The 24,455-nt window shown below is 39.8% G+C and overlaps 1 protein-coding gene across 2 annotated transcripts in view; it reads right to left on the bottom strand.

Annotated features, from left to right (window-relative positions):
* Positions 1-1,128: 1,128 nt before the first annotated feature.
* Positions 1,129-24,455, bottom strand: part of LOC126473208 (ketohexokinase-like) — a 121,131-nt gene continuing 97,804 nt past the window's right edge. Inside the window, exons 4-6 of one of the 2 annotated variants that reach the window (XM_050100116.1) lie at positions 22,232-22,439; positions 21,882-22,111; positions 1,129-1,594 (exon numbers count right to left, since the gene is read on the bottom strand). In XM_050100116.1, coding sequence (XP_049956073.1) covers positions 1,321-1,594; positions 21,882-22,111; positions 22,232-22,439 — 712 coding nt within the window. In that variant the 3' untranslated portion in view covers positions 1,129-1,320. The remainder of the gene's footprint in view (positions 1,595-21,881; positions 22,112-22,231; positions 22,440-24,455) is intronic. The other variant, XM_050100112.1, reaches the window with a different exon arrangement.

The raw sequence follows: 24,455 nt of genomic DNA, 5'->3' as shown, positions 1-24,455 counted from the left end.
GCTAGTCTTGTCTTCGAAGGGCATATGCTGAATTCAGCAACCTCTCCTCACTCCATGGCCTGCATCCGCTCCTGGACAATGACTGCAGCAAGACAACAATGCAACCCCTATACTGTACAGACTGGATAAATGGCCTACATTGTACTGCCTCTGTGATTTATCATTTGGCATCCATCTGGCTGTAGGAACGTGCTGCCCTCCAAATAAACTCACCGCACCATCACAAACTGTAGCAGGATGTCTAATTTTACCCACCATCCTAGGAACCGCAACATCAACATGTTGTAAACAATGCTTATGAAGATTAATTTACTGCGAAACATTCAATTGTCCTCTTTTCGTGCTATCTGTGGTAGACGACTTTTGTTTTATCATTGCTCTGTACCCCATTCTTCTTAACTCCCTACATACAGTTATTGTACTAGCTGGAAAACTAATAGCGCTTTGTGCCTCATGAGTAATTCCTTCTACTGATTTCATGCAATTTTTACAACAACCCTCTGCAATGCTCGACGGTCCCTATCTGTCAGTACACGATGTCTGCCTGGTCTTGATTTAGCTGTGGTTCTTCCTTCATATTTCCGCTTCATGAAATCACTATACTAACGGTCGACTTCGGCAGCTAAAAAGGATTGAAATTATCTAGACTAATTTACTACTCAGATGATATCCAATGAACAGTCCACGTTCCAAGTTACAGAGCTGTCCTGACCGACCCATTCTTCATATGGTTCAAATGTCTCTGAGCACTATGGGACTTAACGTCTGAGGTCATCAGTCCTCTAGAACTTAGAACTACTTACACCTAACTAACCTAAGGACATGACACACACCCATGCCCGAGGCAGGATTCGAACCTGCGACCGTAGCGCGCGAGAACCTCTTGCCACCGCGGCTGGCCGACCCATTCTGCTGTCACTGACCACACAATATTCCCTGCCTCCTTTTGTGCTGGTAGGTGACTTCTAGTGGTCAATATAGCATTACCTGGGGATGCCTGGATACTTTCCATCAGATAGTCTATTCTTGGCTTGAAGACTTCAGTTCCAGTCCTGGCAGATTGTTTCAGGGGAGGAACCGACAGACCTCCCCGACGTTGGGAGTGAGTTGTAGCAATAACGCAATTCCTTTGAATTAAAGCAGGTTTATCACAGACTGTAAACAGCTAAATACAACAAATAACGTACAGGCACAAGCTTTAACGTAGGAACGTCAGATCTTTTACTTTGTTCGTTTTGAAATTGACCCAAAAGCAAAAAAAAACGACACAAGAACACTTGTCGTCGGCTCGCCCCGCCGACTGATTGCTGATGTTGGCAGCTAGTCGAGGAGAACGCCTCGCTGCCTGAGGATCTCCCCAAGACCTTTGAAGCCGCGGATGCCGACCTTGGCGCCTGCGACCTGGCAGGCGAACCGCAGGCTCTGCTCCAGTGGTCGACCCTTGGCCAGAGCCAGCATAATACCCGCGCAGAACGTGTCCCCCGCCCCCAGCGTGTCCACCACCTTCTCTGGAGGGAAGGCGGGCGAGAAGAACACGCCGCCGGGACTTCGGGCAGCAGCTCCTTCCTCCCCCCACGGTACGACCAGTCTCGCCCTGCAACATACGCCACCGACGATATGAACATTTCCATTTCGAGTTGCCAGGAAATTTCTTCTACATGAGGATGGGAATGAAGATAATATATGTGGGTCAGCCCAAAAGAAATGCACGACATTTTTTTTCAATCAAACTTTTCTTCTGTATCTTTGCTATTCCAGCTTTCGCTTTACATCTTTGCTATTGGCAGAGGTCAGAGAAATATTCCTGCTGGTTGTATTCAAATTTAAGTCACCCTGTTTCCGTAAGTTGCGCTGTTGTAGCATTCAGTCACTAAAGCAGCGATCGTCTAAAGTAGCGTGCTGTTAGAGAGTTACTGTGTTGTGAGAACGAGATGGGGACAAACATAATAATAATAACAGTAATAATAACAACAATAACCATAATAATAAGAAGAAGAATAAGAATAATGTGTTTCTCATCATATTTCCAATATTTCAACTTAGTTTTAATCAAATACTGATACCACTTTATGAAAAGATGAGAAAGATTGTACCGTCGAATGTTCAGAATCAATAATCATCATCGTTTGTCTACATACTGAAGAGTGGGCAGGCGAGTCCCCACTCTGTCTGCCCAGTTGCATCACAAGGAGGTGTGTGAGCATTTTTTTCTGGTGAGTATTTAACAGTGCAATTGTAAGTAGCGGGACAAGGGCAGTGCCAGTGCATTTTGTTTGTGTGGGTTGCCTACATCAGAGGAAGGTGTGCTCTCTGGGGCAAACCTATTGTTCTCCTTTGATTGACAGGTACTTAACCTATTGTTCCGTTAAGTGGTTTTCCATGTAACCCCCATTTCCTTTTCATTGACAGGCACATATCCTAGTGTCCCTCCACCCCCTCCACCTCCCCCAACCCCCCCTCCCCCTCTCGTGCTACCGGTACACATTCAGGTCTGAGTTATTGGAATAGCTCCTCTCACTCTTATCAATTTTATTGACTTCTTAATTAAATTGATCAATTAATTAACTTCTCACCCACTGGTAAAACACCTCCCCTCCCCCCCCCCCCATAAAATGGCGGGAAGTTCAGGTTCTATCAGGACAATGCAACATACAACAGCTACCTCCACTAACCTAAAAAAAATGGCGGGAAAAAGGGCACTTGGGCTACCTCCACTAACCTAAGTCATGCGACTGCCACCTCTTCCCAGGAATTGGCTGGAAAAGGACTCAGACTGTGCTGGATAGGATTGTTCTGTTAAGTCCCATTTCCTTAAACTATTGTACCACCTTTGATGTCAAATTAAGTAATTAGTTATGTCCTCCCACCATTTTATGGTACACTTTTCGAATTTCACAGGCTTTTGAATGCCATTTCTGGCGCATTCTTCATCACCCACCCCTTAAACTATTGTACTGCATTTTACATAAAAATTATGCAAATTAACCAAGTGTTATGCATTTAACCTGCTGTTCTGCTCCATGTCACCCACTCACCCCCCCCCCCCCCCCCCGCCCTCCCACATAACTATTGTTCATATATGGGTTAGTTTTTTTTAAATTCACAGCATTCTATTGGTCAGTGAAATCGGTGGAATACAGTGTAAGCTACCGTCAGCTGCCGAACGACGCATAGGTGTTAGTTCAGGTCCTGTAAGGATGAGGTGCCGACATCTCTATCATACATGACACCTGTGAAATTCCTGTCGAAACACATATTCACCTAGGTACCATTGCTGGCGCAATGATGCATAGTTGCTGGCCGGAGTGGCCATGCAGTTCTGGGCGCTACAGTCTGGAACCGGGCGACCACTATGGTCGCAGGTTCGAATCCTGTCTCGGGCATGGATGTGTGTGATGTCCTTAGGTTAGTTAGGTTTAATTATTTCTAAGTTCAAGGCGAGTGATGACCTCAGAAGTTGAGTCGCATAGTGCTCAGAGCCATTTGAACCATTTGATGCATAGTTGTGATGCAGGTCTAGCAACGAGACAGACGCCCCAGTGCTTCCCAGAATAGCGCAGGATGCATTCTTTCTAGCGATCGTCACTGAATTTACCCGTCAAACTGATGCTGCTGCCAGTGTGGGAGCACCGTCTCAAGTGACATCAGTGTTTGCTGAAGAGGAGTGCTATTAAGGAGGTGAAGTTTAAGATGGAAGATAACAAAATATATATAATGGTTGTATGTAATTAAGCCTATCATGCAGCACGGATTGGATTATGGGAGCAGGAGGCACATGACCATATCCACTTCCAAAGATATATAGGAGACATGTCTAAAATTATATCTCCTGTAATTGAAGAACACTGTCAGAGCCGGAGCAGGGTTGAGTAAAAACAGAGGTTGTGATGTAAAAATTCATTTATTTCTGATCCAACATGAAAGTCATTTTACATTTTCATAAGACTGAAACTCAACGTCTGCAAGGAGGGTTGGAATGCTTAGACAAGTGAATACAGAACTTTCAGAGGTCTAGAAATGGGCAGCAAATAAGTTGAGAGATCCGTGGATAGTTTGTGCGATAAGTGTGATAGTGGGTGTAGTAGCTGACAGGAGAAAATAGTTCAGCGTAGTGATGCGACACTGCCGGCCGGAGTGGATGAGCAGTTCTAGGCACTACAGTCTGGAACCGCACGACCGCTACAGTCGCAGGTTCGAATCCTGCCTCGGGCATGGATGTGTGTGATGTCCTTAGGTTAGTTAGGTTTAAGTAGTTCTAAGTTCTAGGGGACTGATGACCTCAGAAGTTAAGTCCCATAGTGCTCAGAGCCATTTGAACCATTTTTTTTTTTTTTTTTTTGATGAGACACCAACTCCTTATAGTGGTCAGAAAGATGAGAATTTCTTACATTTGAGGGTTGGACAGCTAGGATTCACTACTGTAAATGGTGTGAGACTTTTCGAGGAAGACAGGAAAAGATCAATTTTAGAAATGGTACTCCTTCTCAAGCAGAATGGAGTATTAGCGGGAATCAGTTTTGAGCAAAATTTAGATCTGAGATGAGCAGAGGTGTAAACAGAAATTTCTGACCTTTGAGCCAGAGGGAAAAAGCCAACCAGTTATCTTTCTGAAGTAACATTCTCAGTAGTTTGGGACTGCAGAAGAATTTTTTTTGTGTGTGTGTTAAGTCATTCTGATGAAAGTACTTTGTTGTGAGGTCTGTTGAATATAGACAGATTTGAGTTTTGTGAGAGACATGAACTAGAATTCTAGTCGAAATTTTGGTCAATAGGCTCACAGAAAAGACTAAGGTTGCAATTGCTGGGATCATGTGTGTACAGAGAGATGTGTGGTAGTTACTGAATTTCGTGGAGTGGTATATCAATCACGTGAAATATTTAGATGAAGGTACTTATGAACTTTATCTGATTGAAGTGCTTATCAGTACACTGCCAACAGTCGCTATGAAAAATTGCTGGGACAGTGTCCAGAAATTATTAGAATTTCTTGACCAACTTGATTATTTTGAGTTCATCTAGAGACAGTTGTAGTAATAAGATTGAACAGAGTAGACAAGAAGAGAGAATAGCAAGGAGGGCTATACCTGTCAAGGAGGTTATGGATGGATGGATGGTACACAACCAACAGAGTACTAACAAGTATAGGTAATGAAACAATAGGTTTCCTTATAGAAATAAGGAATATCAAAACAATAGTAGGAACAATAATGGGAAGAGCTATGGAAGAGTCAATGCAACTCCAGGGAGTCAATAAATGTGGCAAGCGCCAAGAGAAAGTAAAATATATCTTGGAAAGAGCTAGTTTCTGCAGAATTTATGAGAAATAGTGAGTGTCTGGACCTGAACCAGAAACCAACTCAGCTGCCAATGTCAGACCCAATGAAGTAGTATATGAGACAATTTTCTCAGATTTCACGAAGGAGTAGAGTTAAAAGAAGTATTATTAGTGGAAAAATGGAGCCATCAGACTGGTCAAAATCATTCCCAAATGGATTTACACAAAGGTACCATAATTATTAATGCTGGAAGCGATATATGCTTAGTTTACAGAACATGTTCGAATGTGATTAAGAGGCATGAGGAGGCAGTTACATCACCCATCAAAGGTATAATTTTGTTTGGGGTGACTATAATTCGCCGTAAGACTGTGAAGGAAAAGGTTACCATATAATTTTGTATTGCAGGAATGAATTTCCAGGAGTGGGGTTTCCAGTAGTGGGATTAAGAGTAAAAATTTCGTTGGGAGTGGACTGGCTTAGGAAATACCAAACCAACAGGTTCATTGGGAATTGAAAATGGGAATGTGTTATGAGGGAAAGAGAAGGTAAGTAATATTTTTAGGTGGACAAGTGGCACTGAAGGAGAAGGTTTCATAGAAATATGCATATAAGTGGCCAGCATAATGATTTAGTAAACAGGAATGAGAAATTGTGTGTAGATGTGGTAACCCAAGAGAAGAGTTATTACCCACACCACTTGATGAATGTGAAAACCTGGAACCAGTACAGATACATCAACTAGTAAAAGGTAAGTTTTTTCGATTTTTCGAAAAGGCTTGGAAATGTCCTAGGTATAGATTCTACAGATCTTAAAATCCTATATCTTTGAGTGTTAGAGAGCATGTAAAAGTAGAGATCAATAAAATATTAGTGTGGGATGTTACTGGATGACAAGACAGCTACTTTAATTACCATATTATTCCAGTAAAGAAGGATAATGATGAGATTAGGTTAGAACTAGAAGTGTGAACACTAAATAGACATATAGAAGTAGAGAAATATTGACTACTAAATATTATGGAGTTACTAGCAAAATTTCTAGGAGTGAGGTGCTTCAGTGCTATAGACCTTACTGGAGGTTATGGGCAACTGTTATTAGTGATTGAGTCAAGAAAACATACTGCCTTTTTATTATCTGGAAAACAGTTATCAGTTTAAGGTGCCTTTTCACTTAAACATGTTGGCACTGGACCAGGCACTCGAAAGTAGGTTCTAGAAAAATCATGTTATATGTAGATAGTAGTTTCTAGCAAGATATGGGAAAAACATATCAGTATTCCAGATTTAGTGCTTAAGCAATTAGAGGAGAAGAACATCACTATTAAGTTGGAAAAGTCTAATTCTATCTGTGTAAGATTAATGTTTTTCGAACATGTGCTACATAGTACAGGAGTTCAACCAAAACCTAAAAGGATGGAGGCAATTTTGAAGTGCCCAACTCGAAAAATGAGAAAAAATTGAAAGCATTTCCAGGACAAGTAAATTTTTAGAGCTCTTTTCCACAGAGCAGATAATGAATTACGAATGCACAATGTAATTTTTGAAGAAAGATGGACCTTGGGTACAACAAAAAGCATCAAAAAATAAAAGAAACATTGTGGAGCTAAAAAATATTAAATTATCCTGACTTGGTGAAAGAATTTCATGTTACAGCCGCTGAGAATTCTTCCAGGTTGTCCATGGAACTCTTCTATCCCTGATGTTTCGTCCAAAGATACGTTGGACATCTTTGGAGGTGCTCCTTGTTGTGCTGAGTCTTGCTGACTGATGTGTCGGACATCGAAGAATGGCCTAAATGCTGTGGAAAGTGGGCTGGTCTGGATTTCACGTGATAGGAGAGATAAACCTTGTCAAGGATAAAATATAACTATCGATCACAGCATGTCAACGATTAAAACTTCTCATCGATTCTGTAGCCCAACTGTCTGTATATCGCTGAGTTTCATAGCTTCTTCTTTTCTGTTAAAATTATCCCCATGTTTATATATTTCGATGGCTTCCCTATATAGCTGTGGATAATAGTTCGCCATAGTACATAAAACTTTAGTTTCCGAAAATTTCACTATGTGTTCTGCCATGGCTGACTTGTCTGTTTTCCCTAGTCAGCAAAGACTTTTATGTATGTTCCTTCAACCATGTATTCTCACTTCTCTTAGTAGTTCCAATGTAGACCCTACCACATGTGCATGGATCTTGTATACACCACTTGCAGGTAGAGGGGGACATTTATCCTTAACAGAACGAAGTGCTTGGGCTATTTTCTTAGGTGGTCTGAAAATCGGTCGAACATTATGTTTCCATAAAATCTTGCCAATTTAATCCGTTACTTTTTTTGATGGGGGGTAGAGAATCGATGAGAAGTTTTTATCTTTGATGTACTATGATCGATAGTTATATTTTATCCTTGACAAGGTTTATCAGCCGGCCATTGTGGCTGAGCAGTTCTAGGCACTTCAGTCCAGAACCACGTTGCTGCTATGGCCACTGGTTCGAATCCTGCCTTGGGCATGGATGTGTGTGATGTCCTTAGGTTAGTTAGGTTTAAGTAGTTCTAAGTCTAGGGGACTGATGACTTCAGATGTTAAGTCCCATAGTGTTCAGACCCATTCGAACCATTTTTGAACAAGGTTTATCTCTGCTATCACGTGAAATCGAGACCAAGCGCTCTTTTCACAGTATTTAGGCCGTTCTTCGACGTCCGGCTCGTCAGTCAGCAAGACTCTGCACAACCAGGAGCACCTCCGAAGATGTCCAACGTAGCTTTGGACGAAACGTCAAGGATAGAAGAGTTCCATGCACCACAGCCATGCAACCTGGAAGAATTCTCGGCAGCTGAAACATCCGGTCGTGAAAGCCTTCATTGTATGAATTTCATGTTACTTCTGATGCCTCGAGTAATGGAATATCAGTAGGGGTTCATCAGGTTGAGAACAGACAAAACTAAACAATCTGAGAAACAACTCATTGTTGTTGGAGATATTCGATCACAGAGGAAGAAAATATGGGTTCCTATTAGCTGGATAGAAATATGGTCATACATACCAATCCCAACCATCCTGTTTTTTATGCTATGCAAATGATTTGAGTAGCATTGGTTTTGGATGAGTTTAACCTCAACATTTGCTATCTGAGAGGAAATGAGAATCATATTGATGCACTGTCTGGTTTTCCAGTCAGGATGCGAGAGAATGCCATGTGTGAGATATGTTGTTAGAAAGGTGCATGTTGTGAAGGAGTAAAAGATAAGAAAATTAAGGAGAAACAAAGGGAAGGCCCCTGGATTGAAAAGGATATCAGAAGTACATGTAGACATAATTACAAGTGAAAAATTACACAAAGGGCTGTTGTTCAGGATTCAAGGACCTGGGATCCATTAGTGGAAGCTATGTATCCCAGCTGAAGGAACAGTTTCCTTAACCAAATATCTTCACACTGGATATGGCTGTTCAGTACCATAAACATTTAAATGATTTGAAGAAATGTTGTTACTTTTAGGGGACAAGCAGGAATATTCGAAAAGTTACCCAGTATGTGAAATGTGTTGCAAGGCAAAGTGGAACACTTACAAAACTGAGTATTCCATTGTTCATAGTAGCAATTGATTTACATGGAGCATTGCTGTAGCTACAAAAAGGAGTACAATATGTTTTGGTAGTATTAGGAGTCTGATCTAAAGTTAAAAAACTATAAGCGAAAATGAGAGTTAATGAAAAAAACAAATATCGCTATCTTGAGAGATGAATATTTTGACAACATGGACAATCCACTGAAACTATTATAAGACATTGGGTCACAATTCATGGCTCAGATATGGGGTTGGCAAAAAGGAACTGGGCCTCAAAAATATTGACAATAAGACTGAAAGGCGACCTGGAAGATATCCTAACAGAAGAATGGTAAATTCTAAGAAAGATACTCCAGCCTAAAGGAACAGAAGATGTACACCGATTACAATTCCGAAAAACAATCGAAAAAGCACCGAATCTTGTGGCAGACATCAGAAAAAGAAGACTGAAAATTCAGAGGTGTATCCACAGACTTTCAACAACAAGATTCTCTCACAAAATTGCAATTACATACAATAACAGAAAACTATACTCTGGATCCAACAAGTCAAAAATTATTTAGAAATGTCTCATGTGAGGCCATCAGACATGTTCAATAGGAAATCATACAACCAAAAATTAGCACAAGGGAATTACTACTAAAGAAGGAGGTCACCACCCTACCAGTGGCAAAGTGATCTGAAGAAGGAAAAAGAAGCCACAGAGATAAAATGAGAGCTTCTTGGAAATTCTGAATATTGAAACACAATAACTGTGTGTTACATGATATTGTCAAAGTGGCCCTAATAATAATAATAATAATAATAATAATAATAATAATAATTGCCATGGAGGCCCGGGAAAAGAATAGGCCTCCAGTATATTCAGCCAGTCGTAAAAGGCGACGAAAAGAACAAACCACTAAGAGGGCTAACCCTCCTTTTAGTGTGAGTAGTTGGTTCAGGACAGAACTAATGAAGCCTTGGACAAGGGCTGTCGGGGACGGTGCTTGAACCCTATGCCCGTCCACAATGGTAACGACACTGCTAGCCACATGGAAAATGATTTAAATCCAAATAGAGGTGTTTTGCAGGATATGCTTCCTGCAACCACTCTAGAAGGAAAACAAAGACAGAGGATGAGATGGTCAGATGAAGATAACCGACGCCTCATGTTCTGTTATTACCAAGCTACAAACTTAGGAACCAACACAACTGGATACAGATAACAAGTATACACAAAATTTATTACCAGATACCCAGAATTAAAATTTTTAACAGAACAACGACTAGCTGATCAGATCCGTGTAATAATAAAAAATAACGGGATACCCCAGTCGGAATTAGGAAACATCAAACAACAAGTACAACAAATACTGGTACAAAATAATGTGCAATCAGAAGAAGAACAAAATAAAGTAATGGACTCAAACATCCCAGAGCAAACAAACAAAGAACACCATGCATCAATTAAACAATCAGAAGAAAACGAAATCTTAAGACAGTCACCAGAACAAGCAAAAATAGAACATGAAGTGACACACATGTTAGATATAGAAGAAAAATTTCAGCTAACATATATAGAATACAAAGACACAAATACAGAAATTAGACCATTCTTGCATAGACCACCAAAGAACCCACAAGTCGAAACAACAATAACAACTTTCAACACAATCACACACAACAAAATAAATGAAAATACAACTATGGAAGAGATACAACTACTGGTTTATATAGGAGCACTCACTACACTAAATATACACGCTAGGCAGAGATCAGAACAAACCAACACACAGAAGAAACCCACAAAACCAGCATGGAAACACAGGCTACAGATCAGAATAGAAAAACTGAGCAAAGACATCAGACAGCTAACACAATTTATAAGAAATGAAATATGAGACAAAGAAACGAAAAAGGTTAGTTAAAATCTCACAACAAGAAGCAATTAGATGAAAAGAAGCAGAAATTACAAGCATTGGCCAAGTGACTTAGAAGATACAAAAAAAAGTGAAAATAGAAGGAAACAAAACGAAACATTCAACACATACCAAACGAAGTTTTACCTGACAATAGATAACATTAAAATAGACAATCCACCAAACATAACAGACATGGAACACTTCTGGAGCAACATATGATCAAACCCGGTACAACATAACAGGCATGCACAGTGATCCAAGCAGAAACAGTCACATACAAGAAGATACCACAAATGCCTGAAGAGATAATTTTGCAACATGAAGTTACCCGAGCAGTTAATTCTTCTCACAATTGGAAAGCCCCTGGAAAAAATAAAATACCAAATTTCTGGGTAAAGAAGTTCATCTCAATACATTCACATCTAAATAAATTATTTAACAGTTACATTGCAGACCCATACACAGTCGCTGATACACTTACACAAGGAATAACTTATCTGAAACCTAAAGATCAAGGAGACACAGCAAACCCAGCAAAATATCTTGCAATAACATGCCTACCAACAATATACAAAATATTAACTTCAGTCATTACACAGAAATTAATGACACATAGAACACAGAACAAAATTGTAAATGAAAACAAAAAGGCTGCCGCAAAGGAGCACGAGGATGTAAAGAGCAACTGATAATAGATTCAGAGGTGACACATCAAGCTAAAACTAAACAAAGATCGCTACACTACACATACATTGATTACCAAAAAGATTTTGATAGTGTACCCCACTCATGGTTACTACAAATATTGGAAATAAACAAAGTAGATCCTAAATTGATACAGTTCCTAAACATAGTAATGGAAAACCACACTTAATACCCAAACAAATTCAAATAATATCACATAACAGCCAATACAGATTAAGCGTGGAATACACCAAGGAGACTCATTAAGTCCTTTCTGGTTCTGCCTTGCTCTGAACCCACTATCCAACATACTAAATAATACAAATTATGGATATAATATTACTGGAACATACCAACACAAAATCACACATTTGCTATACATGGATGATCTAAAACTACTGGCAGCAACAAATCAGCAACTCAACCAATTACTAAAGATAACAGAAGTATTCAGCAATGATATAAATGTGGCGTTTGGAACAGACAAATGTAAGAAAAGTAGCATAGTCAAGGGAAAACACACTAAACAAGAAGATTACATATTGGATAACCATAGCGACTGCATAGAAGCGGTGAAAAAACAGATGCCTATAAATATATAGGATACGGACAAAAATAGGAATAGATAATACAAATATTGAAGAAGAACTAAAAGCAAAATATGGACAAAGACTAACAAAAACACTGAAAACAGAATTGACAGCAAGAAACAAGACAAAAGCTATAAATACCTATGCTATACCAATATTGACCTACTCATTTGGAGTAGTGAAATGGAGTAACACAGACCTAGAAGCAGTCAATACACTTACATGATCACAATGCCACAGATATAGAATACATCACATACATTCAGCAACAGAAAGATTTACATTAAGCAGAAAGGAAGGAGGAAAGGGATTTATCGACATAAAAAACCTACATTATGGACGGGTAGACAATTTAAGAAAATTCTTTATAGAACAAGCAGAAACTAGCAAAATACACAAAGCAATCTCTCATATAAATACATCGGCTACACCATTGCAATTTCGTAACCACTTCTACAACCCTGTACATCACATAACATCAACAGATAGGAAGAAAGTAAATTGGAAAAAGAAACCACTACATGGCAAGCACCCGTATCATCTAACACAGCCACACATCAATCAATACTCATCCAACACATGGCTAACAAAAGGCAATATTTACAGTGAGAGGGAAGGATTCATGATTGCAATACAGGATCATACAATAAACACCAGATATTACAGCAAGCATATTATTAAAGATCCCAATACCACAACAGATAAGTGCAGACTTTGCAAACAACAAATGGAAACAGTACATCACATTACAAACAGATGTACAATACTAGCAAATACAGAATACCCCAGAAGACATGACAATGTAGCAAAAATAATACATCAACAACTTGCCATACAACATAAACTAATAAAACAACACGTTCCCACATACAAATATGCACCACAAAATGTACTGGAGAATGATGAATACAAATTATACTGGAACAGAACCATTATAACAGATAAAACAACACCACATAACAAACCTGACATCATACTCACCAATAAAAAGATAAAACAACACCACATAACAAACCTGACATCATACTCACCAATAAAAAGAAGAAATTAACATGACTAATCGAATTATCCATACCCAATACAACAAATATACAGAAGAAAACAGGAGAAAAAATTGAAAAATACATCCAACTGGCTGAGGAAGTCAAAGACATGTGGCATCAGGATAAAGTTGACATTATACCAATTACACTATCAACTACAGGAGCCATATCACACAATATCCACCAGTATATCAACACAATACAGCTACATCCAAACGTATATATACAACCACAGAAATCTGTAATTATTGATACATGTTTAATTACCCAAAAGTTGTTAAATGCAATATAACATATACCGTACAGTTAAAAGGAAGTCATGCTTGATTAAGGTCCGCGTCACTTTCCATTTTTAACCACACATAACGTCTGAGAAAGGGAAGATAATGATAATAATAATAATAATAATAATAATTTGCAATAAGACTGACATACAATTGACTCTTGAAAAAGAACGCCACAGAAGAGGCTGGAAAAGGCTACCATTGACATCAATGCAGTGCTATGCTCAATTTTACGACTTGCATAGCAGCTCTGCCAAAGGCATAATGGCAATGGTATTATCAGTGTACTGCTGTAGTTTTTTCAATGTATGAAAATTATTTTAGTGCACATGAAACTTGAATTTTCCCCACGAATAAAAATCACAAGGAGAGAAACCACATGATCATGGTGGCCAGGAGATTTCACTACCTCTACTGTGTGTCCTCTCCTAACACCTCCTGCACTCATGATAATATTATGAAGGCGGTGTATGCCATTGCTCCCTCATGTTGGAAATATCCACAGAGTTGTTTTCCTCTATGTGTTAATCCACATGTAGATTAAACAATTTATGGGTATACAATGCTCAATTATTATTTTCTTCGTTAGTTTTATTTTTCCAAGCCTGTGTTATTTTAGGAATTCTTACTGCATCAGGGAGTAAACCCATTGTTGATTTCAAAATTCCACCTACAAGGAAACCATCTGAAAAAGTTATATGAGAACAGCAGAGATTATTTCAAAACTACTACAATAACAGTTACACATTGCTGTAATTGTATTTGAAGACAGATGAAGAAGTATTCTGAATGATCTAACTCAATACAAGTGTAGCAGCTAGAGCAGTCACTGGAGGAGAATCATAACCAGTTTTGAAGGAAATTAATTGGATTACTAAGGAGAATGTAGGCATGAAAGCGATTATTGAGATTTCTAACAACAGTTTAAAATGCACAGCAGAGTATTATCACTGTAACTAAAATGAAGCATCAGACTTACCAAGCAGCAAAGTAGGAGAAAGTGTTTATGTGAGGACACACAAACAAAGTCACCAAACTGGGAAACAAATCAAATGTTGTTGCACTCATAGAGATGAAGCACTCAAGTGCATTTGTGTTAAAAGATTTTCAGAAAAATTATGAACTGACACAACAAACAAGATTTCTAAAGTGGTGTACCAGCACAAGAAACTGACATTGTGAAATAAGAACTTTATCCATTGCTGGATCAGGAGGAATTTTTGTAGCTAAGATAGCCTAAGAGAGCAAAAGAATTAAACAGTAAGGGAGAACTATGTGCTGGTGTGATTAGAGACATTGATGAGATAAAAGTTGTTTTCATTTTGGATACAGGAAGTACATAGGGTGAGTCTCATTCAGGAACAGCCATGGGGGAAAAACTGAAAATTCAGAGGAGTCAGTAGTCGCAGTGGCTGGTGTCTGTAGTAAGGATATCACTGGAAGGAACAAAGTTGAGATCAAGAAGTAAGTACTAATGGAATTTTCTATAAAATAATGTGATTTGTGCAATCAGCATTAGTTGGTGCCAATATGAGGGTGGAGACTATTTGGAGAATGGATTGGTTAACAAATAATTCAGTAAATTTATGCACTGGTGAAGAAAATATAAGAATTGAGAACCAAAGAGAGAACAGATTTTTTCCAGAAACAGAAGGAGACATGCCACTGTAAAGTTGAAGATGAAATTTACTTGTAAAATTATGCATACAGTGTGTATGAAGATTATCATTGTACAATACATTGGTTAGTTTTAGTAAAGGGCTATTTCTACTTTTTGCACATTATACAGTGTTGAAGACACATGTTATAAACATTTGCATTTTGTATGAATAAATAAATAGGTACAATACAGGTAACTTTATTAGTGAGTAATGCAGAAGATGAGAAAGGGGTTTAGATTACTGAAAGCTTTGAAATGACATAAAAAAGGGGGCAAACGATTTTTGTTTATACGTAACAGTAATATTCAAGTGAATGAGATGATTTTGTTTGAGTGTACTTGACAGTGTGGTGTGACTATTATTTGTGAGTGTTGTGAAGACTGTAAAAGGTAAGTGTCATTCTGGGAAATAACAGATTTATTTGTTTATTTATTGTGTGAGTGGTGTAGAATGGATTATTATGCTATAGAGAGAAGAAGAGAGGAATTATTTGTTAATTATCTGAGGAGTCCTGAGAAGGCGATTTGTGTGGTAAAGTTGTAGAGGAATACTGAGAAGACTACTTAGTGTTTAATGTCTAATGAAAAGTTTGAAGTACAACACTGAACTATTTGATTTGAAGGAAAGTGGTGTTGACACTTTGCTAAGTATGGATGGGAGTTTTAATGTGAACGTGATGTACCACATCTTTTAGCTATAGATGACTTTCAAACACCAGTTGTAATCTGTTACATGATATCATTAACTGGAGAAGTGTGCATTAAGAACTCTGAGAATTCATAAATTCTCTTTGACATGTGGACAAACATGCATGTGGTAATGTGACGATAAATGGACCAATAAATGTGATTTAATCAGCTTATACTTTGTACAAAAATTTATGTTTGTGCTTACCAGGTAGAGTAACAACGATAAAAGATGTAAATTTGGATTTTTGCACGAAAAGGAGACAATGAATATGTAGCAAAGATTAAACATATTTTTACAATCTGAATATTACTGAGAGCTTCAAAAATGATATGAAGGATAATACGAATTTCTTTAACATCGTGTCTCCTGAAGGAAATATCTGAATCAAAGAGGTGAGTTAAGGAAACATGTTTGGATGTGGGATGATTTTTCTGGTGAGGATTTGAGAGCTTAGTCACAATCTGCATGTATTTTTCCGAAAGATATACAGATATCTACTGATCATAGAGTAAACAAATGAAATTTTGATTTAAATGTTTTATTTTATTGGACAGGAATTAAAGGAGTGGAGTTAATTATTGTTTTGCTTTTGTTTTCATGGCACTACAAAAACTGCTGTTGTACTGAGAAAGAGGCAATCCAAGAAAACGACTTCAGTGCTAACTGGCCATGAGTGACGGAAACTTGAATGAAAGAAGAGAAATTCATCAACAGTTTTAATTTAGCGAGGTTATAAAAATGTATGTTTTATTCTATATAAAAATATTCGTTGATATAAATGTATATAGGGATTGTTAGGCGCGGTGAAACCTTATCTTCTTTGTCACAAATACTGGGAATGAAGTCAAAGAATAATTCACATGCTCTGTAACAAAACAGTTATATATAGTTTTTATGATTGTAAAGAGAGATGGGCGTTGTAGTTAGGGGGAGGGAGATGAAACTCTTATCAACGGTTTTAGTACTTTCTCAGATGTAACGGAGAACTTCATGTTAGCAGCTTTTGACAAATCTGATCGTTGTTGTTGTTGTTGTGGTCTTCAGGCCAGAGACTGGTTTGTTGCAGCTCTCCATGCTACTCTATCCTGTGCAAGGTTCTTCATCTCCCAGTACCTACTGCAACCTACATCCTTCTGAATCTGTTTAGTGTATTCATCTCTTGGTCTCTCTCTCTACGGTTTTTACCCTCCACGCTGGCCTCCAATACTAAATCGGTGACCCCTTGATGCCTCAGAACATGTCCTACCAACCGATCCCTTCTTCTAGTCAAGTTGTGCCACAAATTCCTCTTCTCCCCAGTTCTGTTCAGTGCCTCCTCATTAGTTATGTGATCTACCCATCTAATCTTCAGCATTCTTCTGTGACCACATTTCGAAAGCTTCTATTCTCTTCTTGTCTAAACTATTATGGAATGCAACCACCAGCATTAACAAGCAAGAAAAAAATGTGACGACTTGTTTCTAAATTACCTTTTATGTTCACCAGAGATGATCGCATTGTTTACTCAATGACACCAATATCATCACCCTAGAGGTGCTGGGCCCGTATAAAACTGGCGATTACAATCTGGCAACATTGGTTCTCCTCAGAACCTTCACACTGGAATTTGTCCATCATGATGTTGTACGCAGAACCAGTGTTTGAAAAAGACGATGTTGCGCCACCGGTGCGTTGTTGATGGGAGCACCATTGTAGACGCGCTTCTGTCCGCTGCTGTGTGAAAGGATAACAAGATCACGTCACGTCATCACAGTAGCCGTGTGGCTACTTGTCTCGAGGCAAACTAGCCTGTACCCTAACTCAAGGTATGTGACATGGGTTTACGACACTGCACGCCCCAGTGAGAAATACGTATGTCTTTCCTCTTGTGCGCTAATCATATGGGGTCCATTGAGAACCTGCACGACTTACAGTACGGCACTTCTGAACCTATCGATTCCATATACGCATGGCAATCGCGTGATCCCGACCGAGCGAACAGGTAAACTGTAGTCCCTATATACCACGATCCTGCCGTTCTCCAGTTCTGACACGAGCTGGTTGGCGTTTATCCTTTTTACACTTGGCATAATACGACCTTCTCACAAACAAATAATAGCGTGCTCTTTTATACAGAGAAGTCGTAACGCCACAGAACTGTGGCGAAGCGTAGGCAGACCTGCACAGGGTCGACACTTGTTGCAGGGAGCGGCAATTGACTCTCAACATAAGCAAAAGCAACGTATTGCGAATACATAGATTGTATGATATACATTGTATGATACACGTATGTATTGTATGATGTACGACTCCAGAACGATGATCGGAAGCAGTTCTGTCCATAACATATCCACGACTATGTGTACGGAGCGATTTGAAGTGAAGCGACCACATGAAATTAATCGCTGGTAAGGCAAATGCCAGTCTGAGATTCATTGAAGAATCCTCAGGAAATGTGGTTCTCCAGCAAAGGAGGCGGCTTATTAAACACTCATTCGAACAATGCTCGAATATTGCTCTTCAGTCTGTGATCCCTACCAGATAGGATTCAAAGAGGAAATAGGGGAGACACAAAGAAGAGGAGCACGTTTCGTTGCAAATTCATTTGGTAATCGCGAAAGCGCCGCGGAGATGGTCATTTCGTCGCAGACAATGTAAGAGAAGCGTTCTGCATCACAGTGTGGTTTATTGTTAAAGCTCTGAGAGCGTACATTCCTAGAAGGGTCAACCAATATATCTCTTCCTCCCATATACAACTCGTGAAAAGATCACGAATATAAAATGAGTGAGATCCGAGATCAAATGGACGTTTACCAGAAACTGTTCTTCCCGCCTCCATGCGGCGACTGAAACAGGATAAGGGGCAAGTGACATACAGAAAGTACCCTCTCTCACACAGCGTAAGGTAGATTAAAGAGTATAGATTCAGATGAAGAAATGGGATTTCTGGATGAGAAACTCGCTGCGTAACTTTTCCTTATATACAAAATGTAGACTTTTCTAAAAAATGGATTACAAACGTTCTCGACCGCAATAAAATATTTATCTCAATGGTTACCGGGTTCGGTCGGAATGTGACCACCCTCAGACCCCTTATTGGGAAATATGAACACAGAATGGATATAGAGGGAAGTCTCATAATAGTAGTAACATTTAAAATACATCACATTTAACAAATATTAAAAGAAGAAATAGTGCCCATTATGGTAGGTGGTGGCGATGGACGGAGCAGGTGTCATGACTCCACGAACGTCAGCTGACTACCAGGAGAACAAGGTAATTGTTGCTCAGATGCACGGTGCTTCGTCCTCTGCATACCGAAATACGTCAGCGATAGTCAATCAGGCAGACAAGACGTAAAATAGTTGTTACAATAGGGTGTATACAGAATAGTTACACGGAAGCTAATAACAAATGAAGAAATAGGTACATTACATTAGATAAGGTAACTTGTATAGATAATTTAATTCTTAACTATTTTGTGCGGTTACGCTGATATGATAATCAACAGCAGATCCTACGGAGTAGTGCTCTTAATAACAGTTTGACGTTTGTTGCATGCCGTTTTCATGGCGTTGCAGTTTTGAAGGCCAGCTGTGTTGTTTTACTATCGACCACGACCCACAGGCTGGAAGTTTTGATAGTATACAGGGTGGTCCATTGATAGTGACCGGGCCAAATACCTCACGAAATAAGCATCAAAAGAAAAACTACAAAGAACGAAACTCGTCCAGCTTGAAGGGGGAAACCAGATGGCGTTACGGTTGGCCCGCTAGATGGCGGTGCCATAGGTCAAACGGATATCAACTGCGTTTCTTTAACTAGGAACCCCCATTTTTTATTACATATTCATGTAGTACGTAAAGAAATATGAATGTTTTAGTTGGACCACTTTTTTCGCTTTGTGATAGATGGAGCTGTAATAGTCACAAACGTATAAGTACGTGGTATCACGTAACATTCCGCCAGTGCGGACGGTATTTACTTCGTGATACATTACCCGTGTTATAATGGACCGTTTACCAATTGCGGAAAAGGTCGATATCGTGTTGATGTATGGCTATTATGATCAAAATGCCCAACGGGCGTGTGCTATGTATGCTGCTCGGTATTCTGGACGACATCATCCAAGTGTCCGGACCGTTCGCCGGATAGTTACGTTATTTAAGGAAACAGGAAGTGTTCAGCCACATGTGAAACGTCAACCCCGACCTGAAACAAATGATGATGCCCAAGTAGGTGTTTTAGCTGCAGTCTTGCCTAATCCGCTCATCAGTAGCAGACAAATTGTGCGAGAATCGGGAATCTCAAACACGCCGGTGTTGAGAAAGCTGCATAAACATCGATTGCACCCTTACCGTAGGCACCAGAAATTGCATGGCGCGACTTTGAATGTCGTGTACAGTTCTGCCACTGGACACAAGAGAAATTACTCGACGATGACAAATTTTTTGCACGCGTTGTATTTAGCGACGAAGCGTCAATCACCAACAGCGGTAAGGTACACAGGCATAATATGCACTATTGGGCAACGGTAAATCCACGATGGCTGCGACAAGTGGAACATCAGAGACCTCGGCGGGTTAATGTATAGTGCGGCATTATGAGAGGAAGGATAATTGGCCCCCATTTTATCGATGACAATCTAAATGTGCAATGTATGCTGATTTCCTACGTAATGTCCTACCGATGTTACTACAAGATGTTTCACTGCATGACAGAATGGCGATGTACTTCCAACATGATGGATGTCCGGCACATACCTTGCATGCGGTTGGCGCGGTATTGATTAGCATATTTCATGACAGGTGGATTGGTCGTCGAAGCACCGTACCATGGCCCGCACGTTCACCGGATCTGACGTCCTCGGATTTCTTTCTGTGGGGAAAGCTGAAGGAAGTATATTTGCTATCGTGATCCACCGACAACGCCTGACAACATGCGTCAGCGCATTGTCAATGTATGTGCGAACATTACGGAAGGCGAACTACACGCTGTTGAGAGGAATGTCGTTACACGTATTGCCAAATGCATTGAGGTTGACGGACATCATTTTGAGCATTTATTGCATTAATGTGGTATTTACAGGTAATCATGCTGTAACAGCATGAGTTCTCAGAAATGATAAGTTCACAAAGGTACATGTATCACATTGGAAAACCGAAATAAAATGTTCAAACATACCTACGTTCTGTATTTTAATTTAAAAAACCTACCTGTTACCAATTGTTCGTCTAAAATTGCGAGCCATATGTTTGTGACTATTACAGTGCCATCTATCACAAATCGAAAAAAGTGGTCCAACTAAAGCATTCATACTTCTTTACGTACTACACGAATATGTAATAAAAATGGGGGTTCCTACTTAAAAAACGCAGTTGCTATCCGTTTGACCCATGGCAGCGCCATCTAGCGGGCCGACCATAGCGCCATCTGGTTTCCCCCTTCAAGCTAGACGAGTTTCGTTCTTTGTGGTTTTTTCGTTTGACTCTTATTTCCTGAGATATTTGGCCTCGTCACTATCAATGGACCACCGTGTATAAGGTAACTGGTATAGATAATTTTATTCTTGAAACTTCCTGGCAGATTAAAACTGTGTGTCTGACCGAGACTCGAACTCTTGACCTTTGCCTTTCGGGGGCAAGTGCTCTACCATCTGAGCTACCCAAGCACGACTCACGACCCGTCCTCACAGCTTTAATTCCGCCTGTACCTCGTTTCCTACCTTCCAAACTTCACAGAAGTTCTCCTGCAACCTGGACTCCTTCAGCTCCTATCAACTCGGCCTCCTACATTTAGCAACGAGCTGAAAACACCCACGCGTTTTGTGTGTCTAAACAGTGAGACACAATAACTAGCACAGGCAAAGTATTGAAAACAGTGCACAGGTACCGCTCGTGGTCAGATACAATAGCGAAAACTGCCCTAGCCTCCGCATTTCTGTTCAAGCGCGTATTTCCCACAATGTTTCCATATTTCTGCCCAAGCCCTGTGCATACAGAAATGGGGTAAAAGCGACGACTTTTATAGAAGAAAGTTGTCGACAAGTGTTAAGATCTCAGCCAGCTTACAAAAGCAATACGGACCACGATTCAATGTAATTAACAGAATGTAAGACTTCACGAGTGGGAAGTCGAAGTTCAACCGCATTTGAAATGCAGAGCTATAGTCAGTTCCCGCAGCATCTTTCCAACTAGCTTACCCTGGTTTCAGAAGTCCGTAAAATCCATCCAGGGCTGCAGACATCGAGTTATATCCGAGATCTCTTGCAAAATCCTTGCTGACGAAGATTACGTCTCCATAGGACATGTATTTCATACAGCGTTCGTCATAATTTTCCATTTCCAGTGATACTGGGACTGGATTGCGCCTCCCAGAGTTCCATTCCGCAATCTTTGGTATTATTTTATCCAGCTCGTCGAAATTTCGCATCTGTATAAAAGAGGCACGTAAGTGTTTGGAGACAAAAATAAATACTTTGAAATAATGCTGACGCAAAAGAATAAATAAACAGTGTACAGAAAAACGAGAGTTGTGTGTCCGCAGACTTACCTCCAAGTGGATCCAGGAGTACTGAGACAAATCTATCTTGAGGAAAGCTTCATACGAAACTTCAGGCCACTCCTCACTGTAATACAAAGACGTGCGCGATCCGTTTTCTTCATTAATAATGCAGGTTGCTATAGGTACTTCGTAGCCTTCAATGTAGTCACATTTGTCCAGGTTGATGCCAAATGACTCCAAGTGCTCCTTGATTATACTGTATATGAAACACTAAGAGTTATTAGCTGTAGAATACCTTGAGGAGTCATTTTAAACTACACAAAAGTATGATGGTTAATCTGTGGTCTTCAGTTTTCAGCTGTTTAATAACTCCCTCGTGTCATGTGCATGTATTAGGCGATTGATGAATGTAAGTATAGTGTTGTGTAATGTTTGTGTGTCGTTAATGATGGTATTGAGAGAAAAGAGAGGGTAAAACTTAGCACTAGCATATAGCCTTTTCGTCTTGAATATCACTGTGGGAACAACTGTCATATGACAAACTGCTTACCCTCAAGTGTCACAAAATCTCGCTACATGAGACACAGCGGATAGTTTCGGAATTTAACCCAAGAAATTGCCAAAACCGTCGTGACGAGGAATTTTGTGCCACGGTTCTTCTTGTCTTGCCAGACAAACACTGGTGCCAAAAAAGTCTCTCACCACTAGTATCCGAACCGGCAACGTCCAAGTCGAGCACCACCTCACAAAGCTGATTATAAAGGTAGACTGCATTTTACTTTTAAAGTATTATCTAAACAGCAATAATCTGCCTCATTGTGTAAGGTACCTGCAATTTTTCAGCTTCGACTACCAGTAAAAGTAAATTCGAACATGCCCATCATATACAAACTTCTGTCCCATGAAACCAATTTAGGAATCAGGGCTAACTGCAAAGTTAGGTTGTTAACACTTATTTTAGTTGCACAATGATTTATATCCTGCACAGAATGATGAAAATTGACTTCAAGTGAATATGAGCAACACATCAGATAACTCAAATGGCTCTGAGTACTAAGGGACTTAACCTCTGAAGTCATCAGCCCTCTAGAACTTAGAACTACTTAAACCTAACTAACCTAAGGACATCACACACATCCATACCCGAGGATTCGAACCTGCGACCGTAGCGGTCGCGCGGTTCCAGACTATAGCGCCCAGAATCGCTCGGCCACTCCGGGCGGCCCAGGTAACTCATGAAGCATAAAAGTGTTCAAGCAACATGGCTTATAGCTATTTGCAGAGCTATGAGAAAGCGCTCCCAGGTTGTTGTAGTAATACACAAAATACTAGCCCTTACAGCCCGAAGGTTGCATTTTGTGCGGTTTTTTTTGGAAAATAGTAACTATTGGGATGTAAAAACCAGTTAGTAATTCATTAAAAATGAAAATAAATTTATTTTCAGAAATTTCTAGAAATTTGGCAACCACGTAATTGTACGTGTTGGGACTTTACCCCGACTTTTTTTATGATACATACAATTTAGCTGTGTCACATTTTCATTCTCATTTCTTTATTTGGTACAAACAAAAACAGTTGGCATCTTTTGATAAACAGAGGTACACGTCACACACATAACATTTTGTACTTGTATGCAACAGGATCTTCTCGTGAAATTTCAATCACCAACTTTCTCCTCCGATTGCGAAAATATTCTAATGGCGTCGACCTACAGCGGGAGAAATGATCAGCATATAAAGTAAGAGAAATCAGAGCTTGTGTAGAAAGACTGAAGTGCTCTTTTTTCCTGCTCGCCGTTCGAGAGTGGAACAGTAGAGAAATACGAAGGTTGCCCAGAAAGTAATGCACCGCATTTTTTTCTTAGCTAAAAACAATGCTACGAACGCGAAACGTTACGTATGTGTTATTTGAAGTCTCCTGAGTGAGCGCGCCAGGTTTCCGTCACTTCCTTTCAGATAGCGTAGCTGCAGGACAGTTACAAAATGGCGTCTGTAGGTGATGTACGTTACAAGCAACGTGCCTTCATTGAATTTCTCACTGCGGAGAAACAAATTGTGGGGAATATTCACAAATGTTTGTGCAAAGACTATGGAGCATCTGCTGTCGACAGAAGTACAGTTACTCGCTGCGCACGGAGGGTGAAGTCATCAGAAGGCAGTTCGGCGGAGCTCCACGATTTTTAGCGGTCGGGGAGACCATCCACGGCTATCACATCTGACATGTTGCAGCGAGCTGCTGATGTCATTTGTGAGCACAGACAGATTGCTACCCG

Source organism: Schistocerca serialis, chromosome 4 (assembly GCF_023864345.2).
Source record: "Schistocerca serialis cubense isolate TAMUIC-IGC-003099 chromosome 4, iqSchSeri2.2, whole genome shotgun sequence".
Lineage (NCBI taxonomy): Eukaryota > Metazoa > Arthropoda > Insecta > Orthoptera > Acrididae > Schistocerca > Schistocerca serialis.
Note: the sequence above shows the minus strand (reverse complement) of the source record. Positions and strands in the feature narration are given on the sequence as shown.